The sequence below is a fragment of the Neovison vison genome, chromosome 7 (assembly GCF_020171115.1).
Source record: "Neovison vison isolate M4711 chromosome 7, ASM_NN_V1, whole genome shotgun sequence".
NCBI classification, from domain to species: domain Eukaryota; kingdom Metazoa; phylum Chordata; class Mammalia; order Carnivora; family Mustelidae; genus Neogale; species Neogale vison.
Genome location: NC_058097.1, coordinates 154,006,258 through 154,032,462, shown reverse-complemented (window position 1 = coordinate 154,032,462; position 26,205 = coordinate 154,006,258). Strand labels below are relative to the sequence as shown.

The window sequence follows — 26,205 nt, the reverse complement described above, 5'->3', positions numbered from 1 at the left end:
AAAGCTTTTGTATGCACATACTGCCAATACATTTTAAAAGGCCCAAATTTTAACAAAGAGAATAGACAAATTCATCAGACAGGAGATAAGTTACTTTGGCTGAAAAAAATCTTTAAAAAACATCTGGATCAACATTCTGCTTGCAGGTTTCTACATATACTGTATATGTGGTGAGTGTGTACATGTGTGTATAGCTTTTTTGAAGGGAATGGAGTACGGTCTAGCCCCCTGCGCCATGGTTATGTAGGAACTACAGTGTTCTTTGCTAGCAAAACAAGAAGTGCAAGATCTGCATTTGCACCAACTCGATGCAAAGCCCCAAGAGCTTCCTGCAAAGTGAAGCTGGCACGGAGAATGCGGTCAATGTCTGTGGCGGGAAAAATTAATGGTGAAAGAATGGAGGGACTTGCTGATGGCTGGCCAGGAGGTGGTTCAAACTCAAGACTTGACTCTGCAGCTCTGGGACAGACAACTTCTCTGGTCTCTGGCCTGTCTGGCATTGGCTTCTGTGTGCCCTGACCCAAATCTTCAACCATTATGAAACTGGTTTCATACTTCGTTTGCTCACAAGTGTGACTGACTGCATCCTCCTCGCCTGCTACGAGTTTGGGGGGAATGTCCACACCTAAGGTGCAGTGTGACTGATCAGACGTTTTAGTGGAGGCCAGAGTGGCAGAGCTGCTCTCCCTTCTGGATTCCCTAGACTCAGGGTCACTTTTCTTATCCATTAGTAGGCCATTGCCCGGATCCCCAATGGTACTACTTTCAATGGCATCTACTCCAGCACCATCTGAAGCATCTGGTAACTTCTCTGCCCTCACCGATACAGATATGGTGTGATGAAAGTTGACTTGTGAACTCTCTTCATTCTGGGTAACTGTAAGATGCTCACTTTGGGTCCATATTTCAGAAAGGTCCTTAATAACTGTTTGGCTCTTGGTTACCATTTCAGACTGACAGATAACTTCCCCAGATGTATTTTCTGAAGATTGTTTATTACTAATGACCAGAAGTTCATGGAGTTCCTTCAAGGCTACTGTTAGAGATGAGCAGGATTCCTCTGCTGACTCCACAGAGGGCTGACAACTGCCACAAAGACTTAAGGAGGGGGAGCAATCCCCATCTTCTTTACCTGTTCCAGACATTTCAATGTTACTGTCTGGGAGCTGTAAATCCTGAGTGCAAATGGAATTACTCAAAATTTCAGACAAAGGGTTACATTTTGATGGTTCCACTTCCATCAAGGGATTATCAAAGCTGAGAGAAGATGCCCCAATGTCCCTGACACTTGCCTGCTGACCATATGCGGAATTACACAGAGCAATGAGGGATTCTTCAACTGTATCTACTTCCTTAAGTGTTTCTGAATTCGAGCAGCCAAAGCACCCTGAAGGTTGAGTATTTTCTTCTGTACCCGAAAGGTCCACATTCTGTTGTAGCCTGTCTCCTTTCACTGCCGTTTCCAAATCAACACTTCTTTGCTGATTCTGTTGCCTTTCTCCAAAAAGCTCAGAGTCCTCTATGTTGCAGAGATGTTCTTGGTCATTTAGAGCATTTGGTTGTCTAACCCTGTGCTGTTCATTCCCTGGTTCCTTGTGCCTCCGAAGGCCACTCACCTGAGGCAGGTTCTGATTATCTGGATGCCGACCCTTCCCACCTAGAAGCTCTGGTTGTTCTTGCACCCTAGTGGTTGTGACAGGTACACTACCTTGCTGTCTTGTGTGGAGATGAGATCTTGGGCCCTGGGTGCTTCTTTCAGCAGATTTCTCCATGTTATCAGTAACAATGGCTTCTTCGGAGGAATTCTGCAAAGGCGGAACTGGACTGTGGTCTGCTGAAGAAGCACTATCAGGAAGATCCTGGAGAGGAAGATGTTCTTTCTTTTCAGAGGTTATCTAGAATTCAGCTGAAGCCTTCAAAGCCTTCACAGCTTCAGGTTCGATGCTGTCAGGGTCACTGGGCTTGATAGGGCAGACTGAAGCAGAGCCAGAGTGAGCAAGACTCATAGGATTACCAATCTCAGGACTCTGTCCTAAAGGATGGGCTGGATGTTTACATCCATCTGAAGCTGGTAATTACCAGTGAGGTAATTTCTTTACCACTTTTCTCTGGCCTGGGGCCCACTCCAGCTGCAGTACACACACTACATGCATCATAGCTTCTGACGCTCTGCGTCCTCTACGGAATTTTGAAGAGCTTCTGCTAGTTCCTGGTCTGCAATCTCCTCTGGCCGCATGGCCTCTCGCCCAGCCCCATATGCCAACCGGGCATACTCCGGTAACTCTCCCTCGGGGAGAAAGGTGGTCTGAGAGCCAGTGGTGCTGATCACGAGCACATTTTTCTTGAGGTCAATGGAACACTGATGCTGCTTTAGCATGTCCAGACCCAGAAGTATGCCCATGGGCTGTTCCTCAAGTATAGAGAATGAACACGCCAGGAAATCACCTTCAATCTGAACCTGAGCTTGATGTACCCTTCCAATAATTTTCTGGGTGCCCACTCCTTTGGCGATCCCTGCCCACCGATGGTTCACCAGCCTCATTATGTTACACCTTTCTGCACAAGCTTGGCTCATAATAGTCATCTGGGCACCTGAGTCAATGAATGCTTTCACAGGGTGTTCGTTTACTTTGCAGTTAATATAAAGCATCACTACTTGGCCAAAACTTTCAGGAGCTTCTTCCATAGCTATGGTCATGTTTTCCTCAATGTTCTGTTGCCTTATATCTTCTTCTATTTTTGCCTGAGCTTCAAAATCAAAAGGGTCAGCAGAAAAGAGATGAATCCTTTCTTGCTCTCTCTGGGTTCGGTCCTGCTGCTGCTCCACCAGGACCCTAGAAAATTTCTCAAGGTTTCCACTGAGCAGAGCATCTGCCAAGGGCGGGTTGTGTTCCTTCAGCAAGGACAGCTCATGGGGGTTGGCCAGCAGCATGTCTCAGAGCAAGGCCGGATTGTCCAAGCCCTGAGGAGATGAAGCTATGTCTCCAGGAGATGAGTGGGAATGCTGTGCTGGTGGCTGGCGCTGCCAGGAGCCTAACGTGCCAGGTAGGCTATACTACGGAAGTCTATGCGGGGTAAGTTTGGGAACTGCACTGGAGGTCAAGGGTCGGCGTTCTCCTTCTGTCCTAAAATCACAACGTCCCCATCTTTCAAGCCGTAGGAAGCCAGCAATCTGTGGTTGTATGTGAGAGGTCTTTCAGCATAGACAATCTGGCTCTCCGCTGCGTGGATGCCGGACTCTAGCTCTCACAGCGCGCGGAAATTGTGCAGCTGGAAGTCCGCCTCGACCTGGCGGGAAAAAGTCACCTCGCAGAGGTCCCTCCTCACACAGTACACGGTGAGCAGCATGGCCCCGGGCCCGACCCAGCTCGGCTCGGCCCAGCCTCGGCGCTGGGCTGCGGGGCGGCGGCTGGGCCTGGCTGGTGATGCGGGCGAACGGTGCTAGCTCCTTGCTCGCTCGCCCACTTGCTCCTTCCCTCCGTCACACATGCTCAGTGACTCACTCCCTCCCGCCCTCACTACCAAGCACGGCGGCCGCCACTCGCCTGCGACTCCGTCTGCCTGCTTCTATATTTTTATTTTGAAAGGTTTTATTTATTTAGAGAAGGAGAGAGAGCATGCATAAATGAGTTTGGGGAGGGCCAGAGGCAGAGAGAGAATCTCAAGGGGACTTGGTACTGAACCTGAAGCTCCACTTGGGGCTTGAGCTTATGATCCTAAGATCATGACCTGAGCTGAAATCAAGTCAGACATTTAACTGACTGAGCCACCCAGGTGCCCCCAATTTTTTTTTTTTAAGAGAAAGAGTGCAAGTGAGGCTGGAGGGGCAGAGGGAGAGAAAAAGCTTAAGAAGCCACCCCCATGTATATGTATTTTTTTATTTCACAAGCTATGTTACTACAACAAATACATAGCATTTTTGCACTGTTTCCCACTATTATTTTATTGAGGTGAAATTCACATACCATCTAATTACTCATTTAAATCAATCAACATTTATGATTGAGTGGCTTTGTACATTTACAATGCTGTGCAACCAATAGAACTATATAATTCCAGAAAATCTCCAATGCCAAGCAAAAACAAAACAAAAAAATGAAAAAACAAAACAAACAAACAAAAAATAACCCCCTCCATAATCATTAACCTCACTCCATATTGATTCATCCTTCCAGGTCCAGACAACAGCTAATTAGCTTTTTGGTTCAATGGAGGGATTTATTCTGGACATACCAAATAAATGGATTCATACATATCTGTACAATACATAGTTTTTGTGTCTGGCTTATTTCACTCAGTACAGTATTTACATAGTTCATCTATGTAAAAGCACATATGGGTACTTTATCCTTTTTGTGAATGAATAATAATGCTGTATATGAATATGTCTCAAATCGTACATCCATTAGGCTGCTGATGGACATTTCTGTTCTTTCTATTTCTTGGCTAATATTGCTATTGTGAACATTGGTGTACAAATTGTTTTTAGGAGTCACATGGTAATTGTGTTCAATTTTGTGAATAAATATCAAATTGTTTTCCACATCTCATGTATAGATTTACATTCTCATTAACAATGTATGAGGATTCCAGTATTTACACAAAATCTCCAACCCTGGCTAATTTATAAAATACAGTCATTTTAAGGAATATAGGGTGTCTTATAGTGGTTTTGATTTTATTCATCTAATGACTGAGATTGCTCTTATCTTCATGTGCTTGATAACAATTGCATATCTTCTTTCTTAAATGATTTTATTTATCTATTTGAAAGAGAGAGAGAGAGAGAGCCTGAGTGGGGAGAGGGGCAGATAGAGATGGAGAGGGAGAAGCAGATTCCCTGCTGTGCATGGAGCATGATGTGGGGCTCAATCCCAGGACCCTGAGATCATGACCCAAGCTGAAGTCAGATCCTTAATCAACTGAGCCATCCAGGAGCCCCCAAGGCACATCTTCTTCAGAGAAATGTTTTTTCAAGTCCTTCATCCATTAAAAAAAAATTGAGACACATTAGAAAGCAAATAGACAAATGACAGGAGTAAGTCCTATGTTATCAGTGCTTCTATCAATGCATGTGGATTAAACGCTAATTTAAAAAAAAAAACAAAGATTGGTTTTATGCCAGTACCATGCTGTCTTGGTGATCACAGCTTTATAATAAAGCTTGAAATCAGGTAACATGATGCCCCCAGCTTTATTTTTGTTTTTCAACATTTCCTTAGCGATTTGGGGTCTCTTCTGATTCCATACAAATTTTTGGATTATTTGCTCCAGCTCTTTGAAGAATACCGGTGGAATTTTGATCGGAATGGCATTAAAAGTATAGATTGCTCTAGGCAGTATAGACATTTTAACAATGTTTATATACATTTAACAATGTTTATTCTTCCGATCCAAGAGCATGGAATGGTCTTCAATTTCTTTCATGAGTGTTCTGTAGTTCCTCGAATACAGATCCTTTACCTCTTTGGTTAGGTTTATTCCCAGGTATCTTATGGTTCTTCGTGCTATAGTCAATGGAATCGATTCTCTAATTTCCCTTTCTGTATTTTCATTGTTAGTGTATAAGAAGGCAGCTGATTTCTGCACATTGACTTTGTATCCTGCCATGTTGCTGAATTGCTGTATGAGTTCTAGTAGTGTGGGGGTGGAGTCTTTTGGGTTTTCCATATATAGAATCATGTCATCTGCGAAGAGAGAGAGTTTGACTTCTTCATTACCAATTTGGATACCTTTTACTTCTCTTTGTTGTCTGATTGCTGTTGCTAGGACTTCTAATACTATGTTGAACAAGAGTGGTGAAAGTGGGCATCCTTGTCTTGTTCCTGATCTCAACGGGAAGGTTGCAAGCTTTTTCTCATAGAGGATGATATTTGCTGTGGGTCTTTCATAGATAGATTTGATGAGGTTCAGGAATGTTCCCTCTATCCCTATACTTTGAAGCGTTTTAATCAAGAACAGATACTGGATTTTGTCAAATGCTTTTTCTGCATCAATTGAGAGGGCCATGTGGTTCTTCTCTCTTCTTATATTAATTTGTTCTATCACATTGATTGATCTGCGAATGTTGAACCATTCTTGTAGCCCAGGGATGAATCCCACCTGGTCATGGTGGATAATCTTTTTAATGTGCTGTTGGATCCTGTTTGCTAGGATCTTGTTGAGAATCTTAGCATCCATATTCATCAGTGATATTGGTCTGAAATTCTCTTCCCTATGACCCTGCAATTGCACTACTGGATATTTTCCCCAAAGATACAGATGTAGTGAAAAGATGGGCCATCTGTACCCCAATGTTTATAGCAGCAATGGCCACGGTCGCCAAACTGTGGAAAGAACCAAGATGCCCTTCAACGGACGAATGATAAGGAAGATGTGGTCCATATACACTATGGAGTATTATGCCTCCATCAGAAAGGATGAATACCCAACTTTTGTAGCAACATGGACGGGACTGGAAGAGATTATGCTGAGTGAAATAAGTCAAGCAGAGAGAGTCAATTATCATATGGTTTCACTTATTTGTGGAGCATAACAAATAGCATGGAGGACAAGGGTGTTAGAGAGAAGAAGGGAGTTGTGGTAAATTGGAAGGGGAGGTGAATCACGAGAGACTATGGACTCTGAAAAACAATCTGAGGGGTTTGAAGTGGCAGGGGGTGGGAGGTTGGGATACCAGGTGGTGGGTATTATAGAGGGCACGGCTTGCATGGAGCACTGGGTGTGGTGAAAAAATAATGAATAATGTTTTTCTGAAAATAAATAAATTGAAAAAAAAATAAATGCCAAAAGAACCCCCCCCAAAAAAAACCAAAGATTGGAAAATATCTGCTGACCACCTCAATTTGACACTGTCTAGACGTTCTAGACAGGACAACTAGGTAGGAAAATGAGAGGAATATTACACTTGTCCTTCCCTTGGATTCCTTGAGATAATCAGCATCATTTTTTCAGCTGGAAATCATTCTTGAATCCAAGATTTCAAATATAATTTCATCACTTTTTATTTTGAATTTTCATTTTTACCAGATGCATTTATACTAAGTGAAAATTAGTATTAATGTTTATTTTCCTTAGTTCTGACATATGCAGTGTTTGAGAATATAATCAATGAATAAATATGCAAATTAAAAACAGACTTCACCACTGTCTTAGTTGCCCTTGATGTCCAGCTTCAGTACCTTATATAAGCCCTGCCTGAGCTCCTTGTTCTTGAGTGCATACACCATGGGGTTGAGGGCAGGAGGAATGACATTGTGTAATACATTAAGTAGAACTGGGATGAGGGGAACTGTCATTGTTACACTGTGGGTGATGGAAATTACTACGATGACAGTGTAAAAGAACAAGATTAGGATGAGGTGAGAAGTGCAGGTACTTAGAGCTTTGGATGCAGCTTCTGCTGAGTTCAGCTTCAGCACTGAGTGAAGTATCAAAGCATATGATAAGAAAATCAAACCCAGATCACTCCCCATCAATGCCCAGGCCAGAAGTACCTGGTATATGCTATTGATGGTTCTGTCATCACAGGATAAGCTAGTGACTCCAAGATTAGAGCATAGGCAATGCTCAATTTTGTTCTGTGAGCAGTAGTGTCTCTTAGAAGCCAACACTGGCACTGGGATGGCAGCCAGGCTAATTCTGAGTGCCATGAGCATGGTTGCTTTGACCACAAAAGATTCAGTAACTATTGATGGATAGCGTAGAGGTCTACAAATGGCAACATATCTGTCTATAGCCATGCAGACAAAGATACCTGATTCCATGCCCACAAAACAGTGTATGACATACATCTGAGCAAAACACTCAGGGAGACTGATGGCCTTAGCACTGAACCATAAGATCGCCAAAATCTTGGGCATGATGGTGGTGGCCAGTCCCATGTCTACCACAGCCAGGATCCCCAGGAAAGAGTACATAGGCTGGTGCAGTGTGGCCTCTTGTTTGATGGTGATCAGGATAAGGATGTTGGCAGTGAGAGCCAAGAGGTAAAGCAGAGCCAGGGGCAGGGAGATCCAGTGCTGCCAGGTATGAATGCCTGGGAATCCCATCAGAATGAACTCAGAGACTTGAAACTTAGAGATGTTGGAATCTCTGGGATCCTGGAACATTTTCACTAAGAGAAAAAATATATATATATTCAAAGTTACTATTCTATTCTATTAACTCTCAGATAGTACTTGAAATGGAGTTACCTAGGTTCATGATACCAAATGGGGATTTGTGTTCATTATTCTCATTCCACTACTAACATTAATGGTATACTATTATAAAACTGGAACTGTGATAGTGCATTTCATATTATAAGTCATTTAATCTCAAAAACACTCTATAAGGTGGGACATAAGATTGCCACTTGGGGTCGCTGAAGTGGTTTAGTCTATTAAGCAACTGCCTTCAGCTTAGGTTATGATTTCAGGATCATGAGGGAGTGGTGATGCAACATGGGGGCTTAAGTGGGTAGGAGAAGAATCCATGAAACAAGATGGGATAGGGAGGGAGACAAACCATAAGGATCCTGAGATCAAGTCCTGCATCAGACTCCTGCTCAGCTTGGAGCCTGCTTCTTCCTCTCCCTCTGCTGTTTCCCCTGCTTGCTTTCTCTTTCTCTTTCTCTCTCTCTCTCTCAAATAAATAAAAAATCTTTAAAAAAAAAAGATTTATACTCTCTCATCATTGAGTAATAGAACATTATAGTAATCTGGATCTTGCTTATTATCTTCCATATTAAGTCATGGAAGCTCGACAAAAAGCAAACCATTTGATATCATAGCCTGGTCTTTATTTATTTTTTTTAATTTTTATTTATTTTTAAAATTTCTTTTCAGTATCCAGAATTCCTTGTTTATGCACCACACCCAGTGCTCCATGCAATACGCATCCTCCATAATACCCACCGCCAGGCTCATCCATCACCAGTTCTTTAAATTTGACTTTGCTAATGGATTGTTTTCTTTGTAGACCAGATGCAAGTCTCAGAGTAGAAACTTTCATGCATGGAGTCTTCTCAGATGATAGATAAGGTCATGGATTTGAGTATTTCTTAAATAATCACAAATATTATTTGTCATTAAAATACATAAGTTCAGTTAGTATTTCAATTTTATATGCAATAAAGTGATATCCAAAATGCTAGTTGCCTGTCTAAATCCCTGCAACTATAAAAGAGATAATATGGTTCGGAAATATCAGTATTTTAAAATCCGTTTTTTCTGGTTTTGTGTAACTTTTCCCCTTTTGGACATGGTTTAAACAGTATAGATAGCCACCTTATAATTAATAAGGCAGAAGTGAAAACAAAAAACAAAAGACAAAAACGGACAAACCAATGAGTTTGGGGTCAAGGTTTTGTTTAGAAGTTCTGCTAAAATCAAATCACTCTGTATAAGACACTTTTTGATATAGTATTTTATTAATATTTTAATTTAAAATGAAGGCAGATTATATTGTATGTTTTATCAAAATGTACACTATTAATTATTTATTTCTTTGTAAGTATTTCATATATTAAGGATACAACATAAAGAACATTGAAAAATTATTGTGAATTAAAATTACATTATGTACAGAAAGGCAATGCAATTTATTCGCCTAGTCCCGATATTGGCACTCTATACTCCTTATAACATAATGAACTAAGTAAATGAAAAAAGATGTAACTATGAATTTTTAATTAATAAAATGTACCAATATTTTTAACAAAATGCTAAATTTCAAATTAAAAATACCTGAAAATGAGGGATGCCTGGGTGGCTCAGTCATTAAGTGTCTGCCTTCAGCTCAGGTCATGATCCCAGAGTCCTGGGATCAAGCCCCACATCTGGCTCCTTGCTTGGAAGGAAGCCTGCTTCCTCCTCTCCTTCCCCCCCTGCTTGTGGTCCCTCTCTCACTGTGTCTCTCTCTGTCAAATAAATAAATTAAATATTTTTTAAAAACACCTGAGAATGAAAGAGATAAATGATCTCAAGATCCTTAAAACTGCAAACTGATGCTATAGTGGTTTGAAGATATACTGTATAGGATAGAAAATCTAGTGTCTATGATTTGGCATTTTTACATCCAAACCTGAATAGTGATATAGCTTTGGCCTTGCTATTTTTAGTACTAATACTGAGAGTCCTTCATCAGTTCAGATCAATGGAATAGCTTCAAATTTAAAGACAAATAGAAAGACTGTTTCTAACTTTCCAAAGAACTGAGGATTTATATTAGTGTTTTGTTCATTAAGCCAATATACATATCTACCCAAAAAGAAAAGGAAACAGTCAACAAAACAAAGAGGCAATCTACGGAATGGGAGAAGATATTTGCAAATGACAGTAAAGACAAAAGGTTGATATCCAGGATCTATAAAGAACTCCTCAAACTCAACACACACGAAATAGACAATCATAACAAAAAATGGGCAGAAGATATGAACAGACACTTCTCCAATCAAGACATACAAATGGCTATCAGACACATGAAAAAATGTTCATCATCACTAGCCATGAGGGAGATTCAAATTAAAACCACATTGAGATACCACCTTACTCTAATTAGAAAGGAAAAAATTAGCAAGAAAGGAAACAACATGTGTTGGAGGGGATGTGAAGAAAGGGGAACCCTCTTCCACTGTTGGTGGGAATGCAAGTTGGTGCAGCCTCTTTGGAGAACTGTGTGGAGATTCCTCAAGAAATTAAAACTAGAACTTCCCTATGACCCTGCCATTGCACTCCTGGGTATTTACCCCAAAGATACAGATGTCATGAAAAGAAGGGCCATCTGTACCCCAATGTTTAGAGCAGCAATGGCCACAGTTGTCAAACTGTGGAAAGAACCAACTTGCCATTCAACAGATGAATGGATAAGGAAGATGTAGTCCATACACACTATGGAGTATTATGCCTCCATCAGAAAGAATGAATACCCAACTTTTGTGGCAACATGGACGGGACTGGAAGAGATTATGCTGAGTGAAATAAGTCAAGCAGAGAGAGTCAATTATCATATGGTTTCACTTATTTGTGGAGCATAACAAATAGCATGGAGGACAGGGGGAGATGCAGAGGAGAAAAGAGTTGAGGGATATTGGAAGGGGAGTTGATCCATGAGAGACAATGGACTCTGAAAAACAATCTGAGGGTTTTGAAGGGGCGGGGGGTGAGAGTTTGGGGGAACCAGGTGGTGGGTATTGGAGAGGGCACGGATTGCATGGAGCACTGGGTGTGGTGCAAAAACAATTAATACTGTTACACTGAAAAAAAAAAAAAAGCAAAGGCATGGTATTTGGGTCATTTATATCATGGTTTATCCCAAGAGATTGGAACTTAAATGCCCTCAGTACATATGTGTTATATGAAATAATACTGGAGGAAGATTAAACAGTTTATATTCTCATGATCCCTTCATTATTCATGAAGAAGTTTGAGCTATTAACACACATATTAACATATGAATTTATATTAAAAATGTAAAGGAATCATGGTAATGGAGAATCATGTCAAAACATAAAGAATTAGAAGAGAATAACAGATATTTTATCAAAACCAAAATAAAGTTAAAAAAATAATAGATACTAGCATGAAAAAGACAATGCATATACATCCATAAATGCAATAATTATTATAGAGTACATTTGCATATTAAAAAAGGAATTTTCAGATTAAATTTTTAAAATTGCATACTATTTCTAAGGAACACTAAAATATGAAGAATGAATTAGTTTTTCTTAAACAATTTAACAACATCAGTATTCTATATTTTTAAAGCACTAATACAGTTGAAAATAATTATATAGTGATACATGGAACAATTTATAGGATAGTATAATATTTGTGACTCACTTGAATCTTAACACTTAACCTTAACTTGAAAGAAATTTGAGTAGGAAATTGCAAATATAAAGTTAGGGTGAGAAATTTTAAAATATATTTCTTGAAACAAATACATAAACAAAAGTTGATAATGACATAAATCTGGTAGCAGTATTAACAATGGTATATCAAAGGGTTTAAGTATATATAAGTGTAAACCTATATGCAAAAAATAGGAGATTATAGACCATTTTAAACACACAGTATAAGTCATGTTCTAGATAAAAAATGAGAATTAACAAAAAATTAACATACTACAGACCATAAAAGAAACAAAAGAAGTGCATATATTTGAAAAGATTCCGTAATAGTATGAAGCAATAATGTTTCAAATATAATAGAATAATGAAAATGGCCATAGAAAATAGAATAGAAAAATAATGAGAAAGTTAAAACTTTGGAAGTATGGTTAATAAATTTGTAAATTTAATAAACATTTGTCAATCTGTAACTTTAAATGAACACATTACAAAAAATAGTAGACCAATGAATTAATACAAGGCATTATAGTAATTAACTTCAGATTTAACAAAGAAAACAATAAAAAAATAAGACAGCACAGTAGTGGAATCAAAATACAAGAATTTTCAAAAATTTTTTAAAAAATTAAAGATATTATTTAAATAATCATAAAATAGGCACAATCTTGAGGGTAAGGGAATGGGCAAAATGAGTCAAGGGGACTGGGAGATAAAAGCTTCCAGTTATGGGATATTCAAATAAGTCACTAGGATGAAAAGCACAACAGAAGGAATATATTCAGTAGTATTGTAATAGCATTGTATGGTGATAGATGGTAGTTACACTTGTGGTGAGTGAGGATAACATACAGACTTTTCAAATGACTGTATTGTACATCTGAAACTAATATAACATTAGATGTTAACTATACTTCAATGAAATAATAGACACAATCTAAGAAATTATTCAACAGAATACAAAAAGTTGAGACATGGCATTTGGAAGAATTATTTTAAAATCTTAAAGGATATAATGAGTTACTTTATGAATCAAAATTGAAAATTTAGGAACTGTACAATATATCTTTTAAGATTTCATTTATTTATTGAGAGAGAAGTAGAGGAGGAGCCAGGAGAGGGGTAGAGGGACCCTGAGATCATGACTTGAGCCAAAGGCAGATGCTTAAACAACTGAGCCACCCAGGCACTGCTGGAAATGTACAATATTTTAAGGAGTGTAAATCTATAATTGACTAAACAGATAAACTGCAGCAGAAGTTGGTAATGTATAAAATACCAGAAGAATTTGCCAGAGGATTTAATTTAACTCTAAACAAAATTTGCTTCTTAGAAGATATAATTGTTAATTCTGTAGAAACTATATAATTATGTTTCATATTTAATAATATTATATATTATAATTATTATATAATTATAATATTTACCTTATAGTTATATAATAATTAATAGCAGGTAAATAAATTGTAGTAGAAGTTGGAAATGTAAAAAAATACCAGAAGAATTTGCCAGAGAATTTAATATTAACTCTTGAACAAAATTTACTTCTTATAAGATATAATTATTACCTTATATATTTATTCAAGGAATTACACAGCTAAATAGTAACAATAATTCAAGGAATTACAGCTAAACTAAGATAATTTCAAATTAGAAAACACATTTCAAAAAGAAATGTTTTAGGACTATTTTGATTATAAATTTCAAATATTTGCAAATCTAATTATGCAGCATATAAAAATAGATTTACAAGACCAAGTATAATTTAGCATTAGAAATATACTAGGAATAATTCACTACATTAAAATGTTATTTTAAAAATGCACATATGGGAACAGGAATTATATAGGCTATCTCTGTACCTTCTACTCAATATCTTTTCTTATTGTGGTGAAACCCAAACAACATAAAATTTATTTTTAAGTGTACATTTCAGTGACATTAAATACATTCCTGTTGTTGCTCAGCCATCACCTCTATCTATCCCCATAACTCTTTTCATCTTGTAAAACTGAAATTCTATAACTATTAAACAATAACTCTCTATTCTTTTCTCCCCCACCCCTAACCACCACACTTTCTGGTTTTTTCAGTTTTTGACTACTAAATATATTATATAAGTGGAGTCCTACAGCTTTTGTTTTTTGTGACTGGTTTATTTCATTCAGCAAAAAGTCCTCAAGGTCCATCCATATTGAAGCATATTGCAGAATCTCATGCCTTTTTAAGGTTGAGTGATGTTGAATTCTGTACACACACACACATTCATACACCACGTTTTGTTATATATTCACTTGTCAATGTTCCCTTGAGTTGCTTCTCTTATTTTAGCTATTGTGAATAATGTTGCTATATACATGAGTGTATAAACATGTCTGTGAGACCCTATTTTCTATGTTGCTTAGTTATACACCCAGAAGAGGAATTGTTGGATCATATAGTCATTCTTTTTAAAAAATTTTTGGCCCCCTGCCTTCTGTCCAACTTTGCTTTGAATCTTGTTGCTTCAAAACATAAATACTATTTACATTTTAAAAATTGAAGGAAAAACAGTGTAGGTTAGATAGGTCAGAGAAGTATTTGGTTTTATCTAATTATATATTTCTAAAAAATCAACTTAAATTTAACAGGTATTTAAAAATGAACTTTTGTAATATGACAAGTATTATCTAATAAAATTCAAAGATTACTTATTTAATCAAGGCAGAGGTGCCCACCATCTCAGTTCGCATTCTTCAATATACTGGAAATCCAAAGGCTAATGTGTTAGTGAGGAAAAAAAAATACACTTCAAAATATAATAATCTAGATTGAAATACCAGAAATTTTAAGACAAACCTTTCTTTTTAAATTTTAAATTTTTAATTTTTTATAAACATATTTTTATCCCCAGGGGTACAGGTCTGTGAATCGCCAGGTTTACACACTTCACAGCACTCACCATAGCACATATGCCCCCCAATGTCCATAACCCCACCCCCTTTCTCGCAACCCCCCTCCCCCCAGCAACCCTCAGTTTGTTTTGTGAGATTAAGAGTCACTTACGGTTTGTCTCCCTCCCAATCCCATTTTGTAAGACAAACCTTTTAAAACATGAAAAATTACTTGGAAGACAGCTGTATATATTTTTTCATTTGTGTTGACTTTTTAAAAATTTTTTATTTTAATTTCAGTTAGTTAACATGCAGTGTAATATATTCTTACAGTGGATTATGTTTATTTGCTGTGCTAAAAATTAATATATCTTGCCAGACATTTAAGAGAAACTGAGTATCCTTTCAGTTACAGGGTTTCCCATTGAAAGCAACACACCTAAATGTCTTGCTCTTATTGTTCAATTAACATTCAACTATTTTGAGTGAAAATGCAGCTCTGTGTGGCCTATGAACTTGAAAAATTACCTTAGCTCATAGGATCCTCTGTTCTAATCTATAAAATAATTCATTTCTAACTCCTGATTATGGGTTAAGAATTAAATTCTATTAAAATCCTTGCACATTGGGGAAGGTATGTGCTATGGTGAATGCTGTCAAGTGTGTAAACCTGGCCATTCACAACCTGTACCCATGCGGCTAATAATACATTATATGTTAATAAAAAAATAAAAAATAATTTAAAAAGAGTACAAGTATCTTGAGCACAGAAATGTGTAAAATTGTTGAATCACTATATTGTATCCCTGAAATTAATAAAACACTATGTGTTAATTATTAAAAAATTCTTGCAAAATACAAGGATAATTAATATTTATGTGGTCAATTTAAATGAGATCCTGGATGGCTGGCTCTTTCCTCAGTCAGGACAGCAGCCAGCAGAGCCTGATACCATGAGACAGATTATTAAGAGTCAGAAAGTTAAGAAAACCATGAGTATGAATATGTATAGAAACCCAAAGGAGAGTGATGAATGCTGATACAGTCAACTAAATCTTAGGCTTGAAAAATTTCTGAGGAATTGTAAAGCTATGAAGCATCTAATAAAAAAAATTAACAGAACAGTGAATATGATTCTAAAGAATACCAGTACTAATAAACTTTACTGTATTTTTTTTTTTACATATTAGGGCATTTTGTCCTATCAAGTTTGGTAAAATTTTCCAGGATTTAAGTTAATTTGGCCCAGAGACTCCTGGAGAGTCACTATTATTATGCAGCTGAGTTTACCACAGATGGGTCATTTTCTTCTGTAGAAGGCATCCCCAAATCTCTGCAGAAAATGAAAAGACTGGCTCTGTCTCAGACCAGGTACTTACTGTGGGAGTGCCGTACTTGCCTTGTTTTAAGTAGTGGACTTCAACATAATCAGAGATGGTGTACAGGTATTGCAGATGGAGTTGAGGATTTTATGATCAGTGAAGAGAAACTCAGGGGAACACTTTCAGAGAAAGCCAGTTCCTGAAGCTGTAAATCCCAAGTCAGTCTGAAGTCAGTCAAATCCAACAATGTAATTAGGGGGAAGTATTGAAATCACATCATTTAGCTAACATCAGAATTTGGCCTTGATGGAGCTAAGCGTTTCTTAAATACAAGCATAAATGTATTTAAATGTCTACATTTTAGGACAACTTCCTTTTTTTTTTTTTTTAGGACAACTTTCTTTTTAAAGAAAGTCTTTTGAAAGTGTTTTGTTTTTAAGGAAAGCAGAATATAAAATCTTCCTTTTTTTTCTGTGTTTGAATAACTTTTTTTTGGTTTTGGATTCAAGTATAATTAACATGCAGTGTTATATGAGTTTCAGATGTACAATGAAGAGATTCAACAATTCTATACATTTCTCAGTGCTCATCAAGTTAAGTGTCCTCTTGATTCCATTACCATTTCAAGCACCCCCCACAGTTACCTCCCCTTTGTTCTCTATGAATCTGGTTTTGTTTGTTTGCCCATTGTTTCTTTTTTTTTTGTTTTTCTTTTTTGTTCATTTATTTTGTTTCTTAAATTCTGCATATGAGTGAAATAATATGGTATTTGTCTTTCTCTAACTGACTTATTTCACTTAGTATTATACTCTAGATCCATCCATGTTGCTACACAGGGCAAGATTTTATGCTTTTTTATGGTTGGGAAAGATTCCATAAAATCCATATATATAATGAACACCGCATCTTTATCCATTCTTCTATCAATGGACACTTGGGTTGCTTCCATAATTTGGCTATTGTAAATAGTACTGCAGAGGTGCCTGGGTGGCTCAGTGGGTTAAGCCTCTGTCTTTGGCTTAGGTCATGATCTTAGGGCCCTGAGATTGAGTCCCACATCAAGTTCTCTGCTCCACAGGGAGTCTGCTTCTGCCTCTTTCTCTGCCTACTTGTGATCTCTGTCAAATAAAAAAAAATAGTATTGCAATAAATATAGGGGTGCATATATCTTTTTGAATTAGTATTTTTGTGTTCTTTGGGTAAATCTAAGTAGTGGAGTTACTGAATCACGTGGTCATTCTATTAATTTTTTTGCCTTCTTCCATTTTATTTATTAAATCTTTATTAATTTTAATTTTTATTTTTTTATATTAATTTATTTATTTTCAGAAAAAACAGTATTCATTATTTTTTCACCACAACCAGTGCTCCATGCAAGCCATGCCCTCTATAATACCCACCACCTGGTACCCCAACCTCTCCCCCCCCGTCTCTTCAAACCACTCAGATTGTTTTTCAGAGTCCATAGTCTCTCATGATTCACCTCCCCTTCCAATTTACCCTAACTCCCTTCTCCTCTCTAACACCCCTTATCCTCCATGCTATTTGTTATGCTCCACAAATAAGTGAAACCATATGATAATTGACTCTCTCTGCTTGACTGATTTCACTCAGCATAATCTCTTCCAGTCCCGTCCATGTTGCTACAAAAGTTGGGTATTCATCCTTTCTGATGGAGGCATAATACTCCATAGTGTATATGGACCATATCTTCCTTATCCATTCGTCTGTTGAAGGACATCTTGGTTCTTTCCATAGTTTGGTGACCGTGGCCATTGCTGCTAGAAATATTGGGGTACAGATGACTCTACTTTTCATGACATCTGTATCTTTGGAGTAAATACCCAGGAGTGCAATGGCAGGGTCATAGGGAAGTTCTAATTTTAATTTCTTGAGGAATCTCCACACTATTTGCAAATGACAGTACAGACAAAAGGTTGATATCCAGGATCTATAATGAACTCCTCAAACTCAACACACATGAAACAGACAATCATACAAAAAAATGGGCAGAAGATATGAACAGACACTTCTCCAATCAAGACATACAAATGGCTATCAGACACGTGAAGAAATGTTCATCACCACTAGACCTTAGGGAGATTCAAATTAAAACCACATGGAGCTATCACCTTACACCAGTTAGAATGGCCAAAATTAAAACATGAAACAACATGTGTTGGAGAGGATGTGGAGAAAGGGGAACCCTCTTCCACTGTTGGTGGGAATGCAAGTTGGTGCAGCCTCTTTGGAGAACAGTGTGGAGATTCCTCAAGAAGTTAAAAATTTTTATTAATTTTTAAAATTTATTTTCAGTGTTCCAGAATTCATTGTTTAGGCACCACACCCAGTGCTCCATTCAATAGGAGCCCTCCACAATACCCACCACCAGGCTTACCCAACCTCCCACCCCTCTCCCTTGCAAAACCCTCAGTTAGTTCCTCAGAGTCCAGTCTATCATGGTTCGTCTCCCCCTCCAATTTCACCTCTTCAACTCTCTTCTCCTCTCCATGTCCCCATGTTCTCCGTGTTATTCCTTATGCTCCACAAATAACCAAAACCATGTGATAATTAGCCATTCTATTTAATTTAATTTTTTCAATTTATTTATTTTCAGAAAAACAGTATTCATTATTTTTTCACCACACCCAGTGCTCCATGCAATCCATGCCCTCTATAATACCCACCACCTGGTATCCCAAACTCCCACCCCCTGCCACTTCAAACCCCTCAGATTGATTTTCAGAGTCCATAGTCTCTCATGATTCACCTCCCCTTTCAATTTACCCTAACTCCCTTCTCCTCTCTAACACCCCTTGTCCTCCATGCTATTTGTTATGCTCCACAAATAAGTGAAACCATATGATAATTGACTCTCTCTGCTTGACTTATTTCACTCAGCATAATCTCTTCCAGTCCCGTCCATGTTGCTACAAAAGTTGGGTATTCATCCTTTCTGATGGAGGCATAATACTCCATAGTGTATATGGACCATATCTTCCTTATCCATTCGTCCGTTGAAGGGCATCTTGGTTCTTTCCATAGTTTGGCGACTGTGGCCATTGCTGCTAGAAATATTGGGGTACAGATGACTCTACTTTTCACGACATCTGTATCCTTGGGGTTAATACCCAGGAGTGCAATGGCAGGGTCATAGGGAAGCTCTATTTTTAATTTCTTGAGGAATCTCCACACTGTTCTCCAAAGAGGCTGCACCAACTTGCATTCCCACCAACAGTGGAAGAGGGTTCCCTTTTCTCCACATCCTCTCCAACATATGTTGTTTCCTGTTTTGTTAATTTTGGCCATTCTAACTGGTGTGAGATGATATCTCAATGTGGTTTTAATTTAAATCTCTCTGAGGGCTAGTGATGATGAACATTTTGTCATGTGTCTGATAGCCATTTGTATGTCTTGATTGGAGAAGTGTCTGTTCATATCTTCTGCCCATTTTTTGATATGTTTGCCTGTTTCGTGTGGGTTGAGTTTGAGGAGTTCATTATAGATCCTGGATATCAACCTTTTGTCTGTACTGTCATTTGCAAATATCTTCTCCCATTCCGTGGGTTGCCTCTTTGTTTTCTTGACTGTTTCCTTTGCTGTGCAGAAGCTTCTGATTTTGATGAAGTCCCAAAAGTTTATTTTCACTTTTGTTTCCTTTGCCTTTGGAGACATATCTTCAAAGAAGTTGCTGTGGCTGATATCGACGAGATTACTGCCTATGTTCTCCTCTAGGATTCTGATGGATTTCTGTCTCATGTTGAGGTCTTTTATCCATTTTGAGTTGATCTTTGTGTACGGTGTAAGAGAATAGTCGAGTTTCATTCTTCTACATATAGTTGTCCAGTTTTCCCAGCACCATTTATTGAAGAGACTGTCTTTTTTCCACTGTATATTTTTTCCTGCTTTATCGAAGATTAATTGACCATAGAGTTGAGGGTCCATATCTGGGCTCTCTACTATGTTCCACTGGTCTATGTGTCTGTTTTTATGCCAGTACCATGCTCTCTTGGTGATCACAGCTTTGTAATAAAGCTTGAAATCAGGTAACATGATGCCCCCAGCTTTATTTTTGTTTTTCAACGTTTCCTTAGCGATTCGGGGTCTCTTCTGATTCCATACAAATTTTTGGATGATTAGCTCCAGCTCTTTGAAGAATACCGGTGGAATTTTTATTGGAATGGCATTAAAAGTATAGATTGCTCTAGGCAGTATAGACATTTTAACAATGTTTATTCTTCTGATCCAAGAGCATGGAATGGTCTTCCATATATTTGTGTCTTCTTCAGTTTCTTTCATGAGTGTTCTGTAGTTCCTCAATTACAGATCCTTTACCTCTTTGGTTAGTTTTATTCCCAGGTAACTTATGGTTCTTGGTGCTATAGTAAATGGAATAGGTTCTCTAAGTTCCCTTTCTGTATTTTCATTGTTAGTGTATAAGAAAGCCACTGATTTCTGCACATTGACTTTGTATCCTGCCACGTTGCTGAATTGCTATATGAGTTCTATTAGTTTGGGGGTGGAGTCTTTTGGGTTTTCCATATATAGAATCATGTCATCTGCGAAGAGAGAGAGTTTGACTTCTTCATTACCAATTTGGATATCTTTTATTTCTCCTTGTTGTCTGATTGCTGTTGCTAGGACTTCTAATACTATGTTGAACAAGAGTGGTGAAAGTGGGCATCCTTGTCTTGTTCCTGATTTCAATGGGAAGGCTGCAAGCTTTTCCCCATTGAGGATATTTGCTGTGGGTCTTTCATAGATAGATTTGTTGAGGTTCACGAATGTTCCCTCTATCCCTATACTTTGAAGCGTTTTAATCAGGAACAGATGCTGGATTTTGTCAAATGCTTTTTCTGCATCAATTGAGAGGACCATGTGGTTCTTCTCTCTTCTCATATTAATTTGTTGTATCACATTGATTTGCAAATGTTGAACCATTCTTGTAGCCCAGGGATGAATCCCAACTGTTCATGGTGGATAATCTTTTTAATGTGCTGTTGGATCCTGTTTGCTAGGATCTTGTTGAGAATCTTAGCATCCATATTCATCAGTGATATTGGTCTAAAACTCTCCTTTTTGGTAGGGTCTTTGCCTGGTTTGGGGATCAGGTAATGCTGGCTTCATAGAAAGAGTCTGAAAGTTTTCCTTCTGCTTCAGTTTTTTGAAACATCTTCAGGAGAATAGGTGTTATTTCTTCATTCAAGGTTTGGTAGAATTCCCCAGGGAATCCGTCCAGTCCTGTGCTCTTGGTTTTTGAAAGGTTTTTGATCACTGCTTCAATCTCATTATGAGGTATTGGTCTATTCATGTTGTCGATTTCTTCCTGGTTCAATTTTGGTAGTTTATATTTTTCCAGTAATGCATCCATTTCATCTAGGTTGCTAAGCTTATTCACATATAACTGTTGATAATAACTTCTGATGATTGTTTCTACTTCCTTGGTGTTAGCTGTGATCTCTCCTTTTTCATTCATGATTATATGAATTTGGGCTTTCTCTCTTTTCTTTTGGATTAGTGTGGTCAATTGTTTATCGATCTTATTGATTCTTTCAAGAAACCAGCTTCTAGTTTCATTGATACATTCTACTGTATCTCTGGTTTCTACCTCATTGATCTCAGCTCTAATCTTGATGATTTCCCTTCTTATGTGTGGAGTTGGTTTGATTTGTTGTTGATTCTCCAGTTCTTTAGGTGTAGAGACATCTGGTGTGTTCTAGATTTTTCAATTTTTTTGAGGGAGGCTTGGATGGCTATGTATTTCCCCCCTTAAGACCGCCTTTGCTGTATCCCATAGGTTTTGGACCAAAGTGTCTTCATTCTCATTGATTTCCATGAATTGTTTCAGTTGTTCTTTGATCTCCTGGTTGATCCAAGCATTCTTAAGCAAGGTGGTCTTTAGCTTCCAGGTGTTTGAGTTCCTTCTGAACTTTTCATTGTGATTGAGCTCCAGTTTCAAAGCATTGTGATCTGAGAATATGCAGGGAATGATCTCAGTCTTTTGGTATCGGTTGAGTCCTGATTTGTGACCCAGTATGTGGTCTATTCTGGTGAAGGTTCCGTGTGCACTTGAGAAGAATGAGTATTCTGTTGTTTTAGGGTGGAATGTTCTGTATATATCTATGAGGTCCATCAGGTCGAATGTGTCATTCAGTGCTCTTGTTTCTTTATTGATTTTCTGCTTCGATGATCTGTCTAATTCTGAAAGAGGCATGTTAAGATCTCCTACGATTAGTGTATTCATATTAATATGACTCTTTATCTTGATTAAGAGTTTTCTTAAGTAATTGGCTGCTCCCATATTGGGAGCATAGATATTCACAGTTGTTAGATCATCTTGGTGGATAGTCCCTTTAAGGATTATGTAGTGTCCTTCTGTATCTCTGACTACAGTCTTTAGTTTGAAGTCCAATTTATCTGATATGAGAGTCACTACCCCAGCCTTCTTTTGAGTCCCATTGGCATGAAAGATGCTTCTCCATCCCTTCATTTTCTGTCTGCGCGTATCTGGGTCTCTTGTAGACAACATATGGATGGGTACTGTCATTTTATCCAATCTGCAACCCTGTGTCGTTTTATGGGTGCTTGTAGGCCATTCACATTGAGAGTGATTATTGATAGATACGTTTTTATTGACATCGAGTTACCTTTGAAGTCTTTCTTTCTGTAGAATGTCTCTATATTTATGTTCAATGCTATTCTTGGGATTTTTCCTCTTTTATAGAACCCCCCTTAATATTTCCTGCAGTGTCGGCTTGGTGGTTGCATAGTCTTTTAAGCCTTGCCGTTCTTTAAAACTCTTTATCTCTCCATCCATTTTGAATGTCAGTCTTGCTGGATAAAGTATTCTTGACTGCATGTTCTTCTCATTTAGTGCCCTGAATATATCTTGCCAGCCTCTTCTGGCTTGCCAGGTCTCTGTGGACAGGTCTGACGTTATTCTGATGGGCTTTCCTCTGTAAGTAAGGAGCCTCTTTGCCCTGGCGGCTTTCAAGAGATTATACCTACAATTATAATTCCTCAATTTGACTATCAGGTGTCGTGATGTTTTTTTGGAATGTATAATCTTGGGTGGAGACCGTTCAGCCTCTAGTACATGAACGCTGGTTCTCATAATAAGTTCTTATAATTGTTTGCATTTCTTTAGTGTTGGTTGTGATATCTCCTCTCTCATTCATGATTTTATTACCTTGGGTCCTTTCTCTCTCTCTCTCTTTTTTTTTTTTTTTTTTTTGATAAGTCTAGTCAAGGGCTTATCAGACTTATGAGGTCTTTTAAATAACCAGTTCCTAGTTTCGTTGATCTGCTCTAATATTCTTGGTTTCTAGTTCATTGTTTTCTGCTTTGATCTTTATTATTTCTCTTCCCCTGCTGGGTTTAGGTTTTCTTTGATGTTCTTTCTCCAGGTCCTTTAGGTGTAAGGTTAGGTTGTCTACTTGAGACCCTTCTTGTTTCTTTTTTTTCCAATTTATTTATTTTCAGAGCAACATTATTTATTATTTTTTCACCACACCCAGTGCTCCATGCAAGCCATTCCCTCTATAATACCCACCACCTAGTACCCCAACCTCCCACCCCCCGGCCACTTCAAACCCCTCAGATTGTTTTTCAGAGTCCATAGTCTCTCATGGTTCACTTCGCTTCCAATTTACCCAAATTCCCTTCTCCTTTCTTGTTTCTTGAGAAAGTTTTCTATCGCTATATACTTTCCTCTCAGGACCACCTTTGCTGTGTCCCAAAGATTTTGAACTGTTGTGTTTTCATGAGTTTTTTAATTCTTCTTTTATTTCCTGGTTGACCCATTCATTCTTTAGTAGAACTCTCTTTAGCCTCCATGTGTTTGAATTCTAACTTTCCTCTTGTCTTTGAGTTCTAGCTTCAGAACACTGTGTTCTGAAAATATGCAGGAAATGATCCCAATCTTTTGGTTCTGGTTAAGACCTGATTTGTGACCCAGGATGTGAATGTTTCATGTGCACTAGAGAAGAATGTGTATTCTGTTGCTTTGGGATGGAATGTTCTGAATATATCTGTGATGTCCATCTGGTCCAGTGTGTCATTTAAGGCCTTTATTTCCTTGTTGATCTTTTGCTTGGATGATCTGTCCATTTCAGTGAGTAGGGTGGTAAAATCACCTACTATTATTGTATTATTGTCAATGTGTTTCTTTAATTTGTTATTTATTGGTTTAGTTGGCTGCTTCCATCTCAGAGGCATAGATATTTAAAATTATTAGATCTTCTTGTTGAACAGACCCTTTGAGTATGATATATAGTGTCCTTCTTCATCTCTTATTATAGTTTTTGGCATAAAATCTAATTGATCTGATATAAGGATTGCTACCCCAGCTTTCTTTTGATGCCCATTAACATAGTAAATGGCTCTCTACCCTGTCACTTTAAATCTGGAGGTGTTTTTGGGTCTGAAATGAGTTCTTTTTTTTTTGTAGACAGCATATTGATGGGTTTTGTTTTTTTAATGCACTCTGGTACCCTGTGTGTTTTGATTGGGGCATTTTGCCCATTTACATTCAGGGTAACTACTGAAAAATATGAATTTAGTGCCATTGTATTGCCTGTAAGGTGACTGTTACTGTATATTGTCTCTGTTCCTTTCTGGTCGTCTACTTTTAGGCTCTCTCTTTGCTTAGAGGACCCCTTTCAGTATTTCCTGTAAAGCCGATTTGGTGTTTACAATCCATATGTCTTCTTGGAAAAAAATGTCTGTTCATGTCCTCTGCCTATTTTTTTTAATAGAATTATTTGTGTTTTGGTGTTGAGTTGTACAAGTTCTTTCTCTGTTTTGCATATTAACCTATCATCAGATATCTCATTTGCATATATCTGCTCCTATTCAGTAAGTTGCCTTTTTGTTTTGTTGGTGGTTTCCTTTGATGTGCAAGAGCTTTTTATTTTCATGTAGGATCCAACAGTCTCTCCTTATATTTTTAATGTTTTGTATAGACAGAAAATGCAGACAGATTTTTCTCCTAATTTTTGTCTCTAGGACTTGACTAATTTTGAGTAAGAGGAGGCACTTTGAAAATAACTGGGTTGGTGAGCCCTAGATATCAAATAATACTAAATGATTGATATAAAACCAGAGAATAGACACCTGGGCTCTTGCATTGTGTTGTACTTGGCTTATATAATCTGAATGCCATATCAAGGGACAGAAGACTATGCTCTTAGTTCACTCCAGGTTGTTCCCTAGCAGTAGTCTTCAAGAGGAGTTAAAACAACTCAGTCTAACCAGCACCCCCAACACCTCACACAAACGTATACAAATCAGAAAAGCACACAATTTTATAATATTCCATATCAACACAGATGGATGTTTTAATGGCATAGGGAGCGTACAACATGCCTTCTCAAGCTAAGAGTTCAATTTTTTAAAAAAACTAATAATTGGTAGGGGAGGTGAATCATGAGAGACTATGGACTCTGAAAAACAATCTGAGGGGTTTGAAGTGGTGGGGGGGTGGAAGGTTGGGGTACCAGGTGGTGGGTATTATAGAGGGCACGGATTGCATGGAGCACTGGGTGTGGTGAAAAAATAATGATACTGTTATGCTGAAAATAAATAAATGAAAAAAAAATAATAAAGCCTACCAAAAATATGTAAGTTCTTGAGATGAATGCCCCATTTCAGTGGAAGGTCTACAAATATACCAAAGGGTGAGGAGAGACAGAAAAGGAAGATAATACTTTCTGTAACTTTTGCCCACTTCTTACAACAGAAGTCACAAGTACAGTTTCATTCTTACCCCTCTCTACCAGACTGCCTGCTATGATGGAAGAGATCTCTTCTCTTCTCTTTCTGCTATTGTCCCCAGTTGTGCTCCTGGTCTCAGACACTTGTTTTATTATTATTACTATTTTGTCTTTATGGTCTGTATTTCAATTTCTAGTGCTTCCTCTCTCAAATATTTAAGCATGTTTAATTCTCAATCATTTTAAGAAAAAACCTACTCTAATACTCTACTTGCTTCATAGATAAAGTTTCATAAGTTTTGTGATTTACTTTTCTTCTCTTCCTACATATTGTTAAATCTATTGTAATATAGCTTCTTGCCAATAAACCCCCTTACTAATGAAATCTTTGTAGAGACCCCAATGAATGTTCTTTAACCTAACCATACCCTTAGGTCTATAAATTTGTACAGTCCTCTGTCTAA

At 37.8% G+C, this 26,205-nt stretch overlaps 2 protein-coding genes and 1 pseudogene across 2 annotated transcripts; all 3 read right to left on the bottom strand.

Annotated features, from left to right (window-relative positions):
- Window positions 1–239: 239 nt before the first annotated feature.
- On the bottom strand, window positions 240–2,075 carry LOC122913551 (regulatory solute carrier protein family 1 member 1-like; the record flags this gene model as incomplete). The annotated part of the gene is given in 1 exon segment (XM_044260239.1): window positions 240–2,075. A coding segment is annotated over 1 exon segment (1,836 nt), but the record flags the coding sequence as incomplete, so codon positions are not given.
- Window positions 2,076–2,152: 77 nt separating this feature from the next.
- On the bottom strand, window positions 2,153–3,348 carry LOC122913550 (annotated as a pseudogene).
- A 3,803-nt stretch (window positions 3,349–7,151) lies between these two features.
- On the bottom strand, window positions 7,152–8,114 carry LOC122914221 (putative olfactory receptor 56B2). Its single transcript, XM_044260851.1, has one exon. The coding sequence runs from the start codon at window positions 8,109–8,111 to the stop codon at window positions 7,152–7,154; it is 960 nt and encodes a 319-aa protein (XP_044116786.1). The 5' UTR covers window positions 8,112–8,114.
- Between the last annotated feature and the right edge of the window lie 18,091 nt (window positions 8,115–26,205).

Coding starts and splice junctions, on each gene's coding strand:
- LOC122914221 (XM_044260851.1), bottom strand. CDS start 8,111: ATGTTCCAGGATCCCAGAGATTCCAACATCTCTAAGTTTCAAGTCTCT.